This window comes from Populus euphratica, unplaced genomic scaffold (genome assembly GCF_000495115.2).
Source record: "Populus euphratica unplaced genomic scaffold, PopEup_1.0 scaffold168.1, whole genome shotgun sequence".
In the NCBI taxonomy this organism is placed as follows: domain Eukaryota; kingdom Viridiplantae; phylum Streptophyta; class Magnoliopsida; order Malpighiales; family Salicaceae; genus Populus; species Populus euphratica.
In genome coordinates, this window is record NW_011500000.1 from 305,027 (window position 1) to 312,940 (window position 7,914).

Sequence of the window (7,914 nt, forward strand, 5' to 3'; positions counted from 1 at the left end):
AGAGTGGCGACATGATCAAGTTTGCTAGAAAAACACTAAATGAATCCAATGGTGGGTTGTTTGTTCTATGAAGGAACTGGGGGTTTTCAAGGAGAGTTTTGAAGGAAAGGAAGTCTTTTTTTGATCTGGGTTTAAAGGAAAGATGGATTTTGGTGTATGTGGATTTTGATGCGTTTGTAGTCTGCAAGGGATAGATGTTTTGCCAAACAATTAGCAAATTCAGCCATCTGATTCACCTCCTCACCTCCTAATTTTTCACTCAAGTTAAATTAATGCCGTTTCACCTATCAAAGGGTGTTTACAGCAATTCCAAGAAACATATCTTAAAAGGAACCCCAGATTAAAAGAAAAACCAATTCGCTTAGCTTCCTTGATGCACATTCAAGGACCCAATATCTTCAAAATATTTTTCTCATTACAACTAGAGATCTGATAAGAAGACCTTCAGTAGAAGTTTGATAACGTTTTGAGTTCTATTAATGCTCCAAGTGAAACACATACTCTGTCAAGCGCTGTAGTTTACTGGAATCCAGTTTCTGCTCTGTTTTAACAGGCTGCTTTTTCACAATTAGCATTCGAGAATCAGGATCCACAACCCAACCTTGCTGCAAGACATCTGCATATGATAACAAGAATCTCATTAGCAGCACAGCATGTATGCAAGCATTAGATACATACAACAATCTAACATATAGTGTGCATGTATGCACAGCCAGCAACGTTTTTAGAGTCGGGTTTAGAGTTTTGATTTTCTTATCAGAATCCATACCAGGAGTTTTGGAGAAAGGCCAACTTGGCTTTCCAGTCTAGTTATCGATAGATAGATAGATAGCTAGCTCCACGCATACATACATAGAGTCTGGACTGTGTCCAAGTTTATTATGCTAAAAAGCCAATGGTAAATGACAAAAGGTCTAACCTTTTATGTCATATCCTAAGCTCTTAGCATGTTAGAGTAATCAAATTCTATTCCTGTTGGAACTACATGAGAATCAACTAACTCCTAAACTACTCAGGACAGATGTTTTGCTTGAAATGTTGTTTCCACAAACTTAAACCATCGCCATATATAGGGAAGGGCCATTGGAGCATCAACCATAACCATCAGCACACTATGAGACTTTAAAATCAATCTCACTATCAAGATACCATGAATCATGAACATACCCACACCTTCCAATGAAATTCCCAGTTAGACAGTTAGCATAGTGTTTTCAGTTCTCTCCATTCCGAAATAAAACCGCTTTTCTGCTGTACTCACGCTTTTTGACATTACAAGAGACCCAGAGTTCTGTAATCAAGTGCTAATCTGAAAACCATAAAGCTGTTGGCTCCCAATCACAGATCTGGCAAAGTTCATCCCCTTTTTTTAATCAGTAACTAAACCCAGAGTTCATCCTTTTCTGCTGTACTCGCCCTTTTTTCCCTTACAAGAGACCCAGAGTTCTTTCATTAAGTGCTAATCTGAAAACCATAAAGCATTAGGCTCCCAATCACAGATCTGGAGGAGTTCGTCCCCTTTTTTTCAAACGTTAACTAAACCTCCCGTGGAAAAGCTTTCTTGGTTGGGTGCTTGCTTTAAAGATGGTTGGGTCATCCTTCAATATTCCCCTGGTGTTTCTAGTCAGAGACTGATTCATGCTTTCCAATCATCATCACCAACACAGAACCATGCCACAAATCACACAAGTGTATGGTTGGTGACAACAGAAGATAACTCAACCCGTTACTGTTGAGAGAATTAAGCACATCTTAGATTCATTTTATTGCACTTTTATTTCGTTTTTATCATTGGGCTTAGTTTTATTCTATGTTGAACTTCATCTTATTTTGTTGGATCTTTAGCCCAATTGTTGATTGTGATTTTACCGAGACTTTTTATATGTAACTTTTTTTCTACATGTTAGACATCTTTGATAAATTAAAAAAAAAAACTTGCAGATTTCTCCTCCCTTTCCCTTCTCTTCTTCTGCTCCTATTTTTCAATTCAATGTTATCCTGCATCAACTATGGTATCATAGTAGATTTTTAGTTGTTCTAACAATGAAACAATTCTAAACATCCTCTCTCGATCTCTACCAAATTGTCCAACCGCCTCTCCAACATTAAATATTCATTGAACCAAGACTACTCCAACACACACCATCAACAAACCCAAAATCAGCCACCACCTCTCTGCCAAACAATAAAACCACCCTCACACCCACCAAACATCTGTTGCCATCAACTTCACTTCACACCACCATCAATAACATAACTCATTTGAAACCTATACCAAATTACCATAACAGCACATCAACTAAATAAATAAAAATTCTTTTAAAAGCCAAAAATCGAGTAGCAGCCCCTAAAAACATAGAAATCCATACTTTCATCCTCTCTTCCATGTGATTTCATATGCAAAACAAAGTCCATTAAAGTCAACCACGTATTCTTAATTCAAACCCACAAATGTATCTCTCTTGTAAAGCTAAGCATACCTATATTCTTAACATTTTTTTTACTAAAATATTTTGAAAAGCTAAAGTCTAACAGAATCAGCCAGTGGTATTTTAATTAAAAAAAAATCCAAAGAAGTGGCATTAGTGCCAATAAAAGAAAAAGGTCACGGTAAAAAAAAAATCACATCATCATAGCCAAAACACCACCATGACAACGCCACTACATTAACAACTTGCATGATTCAACTGATCTATCACTACTATTAAGCATCCTGGTCGGTAAATCACTCAACCCTTTGATTCGTTGAATTTTATTTCTCTGGTATTGCAATTGTAATGGCAGTTTGATATAGATTTAAAGTAGGTTGGGTTTTCGATGATGGCGTGAAAAGAAGTTGGATGTACTGGAGGTTTGCTGATTTGGTGGATTGATTGGTGTGGGGGCAATTGTATTGTTGGGCAGCAGGGTGGTGGCTGGTGTTGGGTTTGTTGAAGGTTCAATGTTGATGTTGATGTTGATGTTGATGTGGGTGTTGGAGAGGTATTGTTGGTTTAGTTTTGGGCAGCGTTTGGTTCTATGAATATTTAATGTTAGAGTGTGGGACAACATTAAATTGAAGAGGAGAAGAAGAAAATGAGCAAAAGAAAAGAAAGGGAAGAGAGGAGAGGGGAGGAGGCTGCAAGGTTTTCTTAATTCATCAAAGTTATCTAACATGTAGAAAAGTTACAAATAGTCTCAATCAAACCTCAATCACAGCCAACAATTAGGCTAAAGGCCAACTAAAATTCAATGAAGTTCAACATAACATAAAATTAAGCCAAATAACAAAAACCTAAATAAAAATACAATAAAATGGACTAGGATGTGCTCAATTTTTCAACCAAAGAGTGATGGGTTAGGCTATCCTTTGTTGTCTTCAACCATACATGTGGGTGATTTGTAACACGAGACTACTGTCCCACCAATAAATTATGAATATATCCGCACCTTCCAATTAAGGTCACAGTTAGAAAGTTAGTATGTAGTTTTCAGTTCTTCCCATTTAGAAATAAAACCACTCTACTGTTGTACTCACCCTTCCTGACACTATAAGAGGCCCAAGGTTCTATCATTAAATGCCAATCTAAAAACCATAAAGCCATTGTCTCCCAATCAAAGATTTGGATAAGTTCATCTTTTTTTTTTGTTTTTTTGAAATGTTAACTAACCTCCCATGGGGTACTTGCTTTAAAGATAGTTGGTCATCCTTCAAAATTCACCTAGTCATTTCTAGTCAAACACTGTTTCATGCTTGTCAACTTTTATTTGGACCAAGACTAACAAATGCTTTTAGATTTGGTGTTCATTAATTGTAATAAGAATGTCTAAACTAAATCCCCCGAGTCACTAAACATCAAGATTGAGAGTGAGGATTGAGTATCAAAATCTTACAACTTGTGGCATCATCTTCATTCATTCCTAGAAAAAGAGCTGTATCTTGGATGCTTATAGTTGAATAAGCAGAAAGCAAAAGCTGAAACATCCTCTTGGTGTAAACCTCTGAAACAAAAGTTGTTTACCATGTTATGATAAAACATAAAAAACAATAGCAAATAAACTGGTTGATAACTTCCAAACAAAACAAATCCAGTACATCCAAGGACAGTTTTTTACAATGAATTAAAGAAGATGAATATATTTTGAAGTCTAGATTGTAGCAGTTCCATAGTTTGGCCATGTTATTTCCATTAAAAAGGGGAGTTTGATTGCAGAAACAATTGCTTCAAAGCATCTATCTTTTTAAATCGCATCACAAGTATGAGTAATTACTACTTTTACAGTTCCTTATTTTTGCATTTGCAAGTGCATACAAATATTTCAATTAAATTTACTAACATCATAGACTACCCGTGAACACAAGCATACCATGTTTCTAACCATTTAAGAAAAAATGAAAAACAAAGAGCATCCTTTTCTTTTTTCACCTAAACGATAGGAAACCTTTTTTTGGGTGTCTTCCTAGATAAAATACGCTGAAAAATGAAAGTTCAACAATGTCATCATATGTGATGGAATTGTTTGCTGTACAGCATCTAATGCTAATAAATGCAACTCGTGGAACATGTTACTAACTACATCTGTTTTTTCAACGTTTTCCATCAAAGACAAATCATTATACTAATTTTTTTTTTTTTAATCCTGACCAGTTAAATTTACAAGTTGTAATCCTTGTGCAACAACTTGCCATCATTGTGCCGGACAAGGACATGAATTGAACACCACATCAGCAGATGCTTTATCGAGACATGATACTAAAGTTTCATTATTGTATCTCATAACATTATTAGTTTGAAATGATAAGATCATCCTTAGCCACACCTTTCCAGTTAGGAAACCTGTCCACAGCTAACATGCTGATCCAACAATGTTTAAACTTTTGATCATGCCAATCAAAGTTCATCAATGCACACCAAATAAATGTAAGAACTGAAAGAACATTAAAACATGCAATTGTGGGCTCTGAACAAACACATTTGCTTCTCCAATACAAGGTTTTTTTTTTTTTTCCTTTTCTCATGGTGTTTCTTGATGACAAATCCATGATCAATTAAATGAAACTCGCAAGGCCAGTATTGACCACACTTATTCTCATCATTTCTCCCAGAGGTTCATAATTCTCAAGGAACGGCAAGAAACAAAATCAACAACCAAACTCTTATAACAGAAGATAATTATTGAGTCAACACAGCACTTGCTATCTATTTTCACGGAATTGCACAGCAATCTTACAAACTAAAAAGAATCTATCCCTTTCCAATACCGGGCGGCCTAGAACTCTGATAGCAATTTGGCTAAGTAAACAAACAATATAAAGAACCGAAAGCTAAACCTTTCATCCTGATAGAGAGGTGATCCCGCCTCATAACTAAACTAATGTTAGTTAGTTAGTTAGTTCAAATTAGCATTCATAAAAATATAATTCAACTACGGAAAAAAAAACTTGCCTGAGAACGCATCAACAAGAGGTTGAATTTGTTGAGACCAATCAAAAGCACGAATGGCCTCATGCACGGCTGCATAGTCACGCGTCCATAACCTCTGACCAATTCCCCAAACTGCAACAACTTCTGGTTGCCTCTCTTTCACCGCAGCAGGTATGGATTTCCACAGAAATCTTGCGCTGTTACTGTTTTTTTAAATCAAATTAATTAATAATTAAACCATAAATTTCATATCCAAACTAAAAAGAAAAGGAAAGAAAATCATACGTATCATTGACATAAATATGGGCAAGAAGATGAATAGCAAAAGGCCACTCCTCCTCAAACGGAACCCCCTCCATCTCTGCTGCACCCTGATCAATTTAATTAAGAGTTTATTTTAATTTACAAAATAAGAAAAGCAAAAACAAAAATTAAAAACGAAAACCTTGAGCATGAGTTCATCACAGATATCAGCGATCTTTCCGTACGATTTGGAAGCTAAGGCGTCCGTGAGCGGACTGAAATCCATTGCTGCAGCTTCTTCCGACACCTACAACTACCACTACGGATTATTTTCTTTCCCACTCTTCACTAATATTATTTGAGCGCAGAGAGAGGACCTCTCGTGGGGTGGCTAAAACCCTAAAATTAAATTAAATTATTAAACATAAATTAATGATCATTCCCCATAAAACATTATTAATTTTAATATTGTTTTTTATTTAATTTAAACTTAATTTTTTATTTAAATTTTTTTAATTTTATCTTGTCACATAATTATTTTTAAAAATTATATTTTATAGTTTTTATTCAATTTTTTTCAATTAAATCATATATCAATCTCATGAAATTATTTTTTTCTTAATTTAAATTTTTAACATAAAAATAATATTTTTATTTTTTTATTATTTATTTTTATGAATTTATTTTGATTTCATAATTAAATTTAAAAAATACTATTTATTATAATAATATATTTTTTTAATTTAACCCTTTAATAATATAATAATATATTTTTTTAATTTAACCCTTTAACAATATAAGTTTATAAATAGAAATGAAAATCATATTTATACAGTTCAATTAAAATAGACATTGTCCTAGTGTCGGTACATTAAGTTCTAGTTTCTTGAATAAAAATTTTTAATTTTATCATTTAATTTTAAATTATTTTTATCTTTTATCTTTTTTAATTTTTTTATATTAGATTATATAAAATTTTTATATGTTTTCATTTTAATATTTAACATTAAAATGTTGAAAGTATAGGTTTATATTTTTTTTAATTTATTTTTTTATGAATTTATCCCAGAACAAGATAAAACATTATTCATTAAAATATTATTTTTAAGCTATTTTCAATTTAATGTTTAATAATTTAATTTTTTTATTTAATTATATTTTTAATTATATTTTTTAATATTATATTATTTTAGAAATTATGTTTCCTAGTTTTTTTTAATTCCCTTTCTATTAGTTTATAAACCAATCTCATAAAATTATTTTTTCCCTCAATTTCAACATTAAATTTGTTGAAAGTGAGGTTTCATATATATATATTTTTATAAATTTATATTGATATCATGATATAAGTCGATAAAATATCATTTATTAGAATAATTTTTCGTTTTGCTTTTTTTTTTTGGTTTTTTTTTAATTTAACCATTCAATAACCCAATTAACCATTCAATAACCCAATATTTTTTTAATTTATTTTTTTTTAATTTTATTCTTCAATATTAAATTGTTTTCAATTTTTAATTTTATTTTTCAATATTAAATTGTTTTCAGAATTGTGCTTTATAGTTTTTTTTTATAGGTTTATATAGCAGTCTCATGGAATTAATTTTTTTTATTGATTCAACCTTTAACATTAAATTTGTTAAAAGTGGGGTTTCCATATGTTTTTTCGAATGGATTTTTATGAATTTATCTTTATCTCATAACTTAAGTCGTAGATTTAATAGATTACTTGGCTGAACTTGAATCATTTTTTTTTATCTTTTTAAATTGATTATTTTTTATTTTATCATTTAATATTAGTTTGATTAGAAATTAGGCTTTGTGAAATTTTTTTTTTTTTGTAAAGTTATCCTAATCCAATAACCCGAATTGTAAGTTTAACAAGTTTACCACGATTGACGCTATTTTATTTTTTTATCCTTCTTTAATGGATTAGTTTTTAATTGGGCTTTGTTTTTTTTTAATTTGTTTTTCTTAGGATTATCTCAATAAGGTTGACTTAAATAATGAGTTTAGCATGTTAATCGAGGATAACTCAACTCATTTATTTTTTTTATCATTTTATAATTAATTTATTTTTCAATTTAATCCTCCAACAACTCAATCTTCTTCTTTTTTTTTTATATAATTTTTAATTTTATCTTTTAATATTAGGTTGTTTGAGAATTATGTATCATAATTGTTTTAAAATTTTTTTATGTGGAATTACACCAATCCCATGATTTTAGTATTTTTTTTATTTCAACCTTCAATATTGAATTTGTTG

The 7,914-nt window shown here is 31.4% G+C and overlaps 1 protein-coding gene across 1 annotated transcript; it reads right to left on the reverse strand.

Moving 5' to 3' along the window:
* Positions 1-340: 340 nt before the first annotated feature.
* On the reverse strand, positions 341-6,045 carry COP9 (COP9 signalosome, subunit CSN8). The gene is made up of 5 exons (XM_011047834.1): positions 5,851-6,045; positions 5,691-5,776; positions 5,427-5,608; positions 3,874-3,981; positions 341-616 (listed from the first exon to the last, which is right to left on the reverse strand). Exons 1-5 carry the CDS (start codon positions 5,932-5,934, stop codon positions 477-479), a joined length of 600 nt encoding a protein of 199 aa, XP_011046136.1. The 5' UTR covers positions 5,935-6,045; the 3' UTR covers positions 341-476.
* Positions 6,046-7,914: the final 1,869 nt, after the last annotated feature.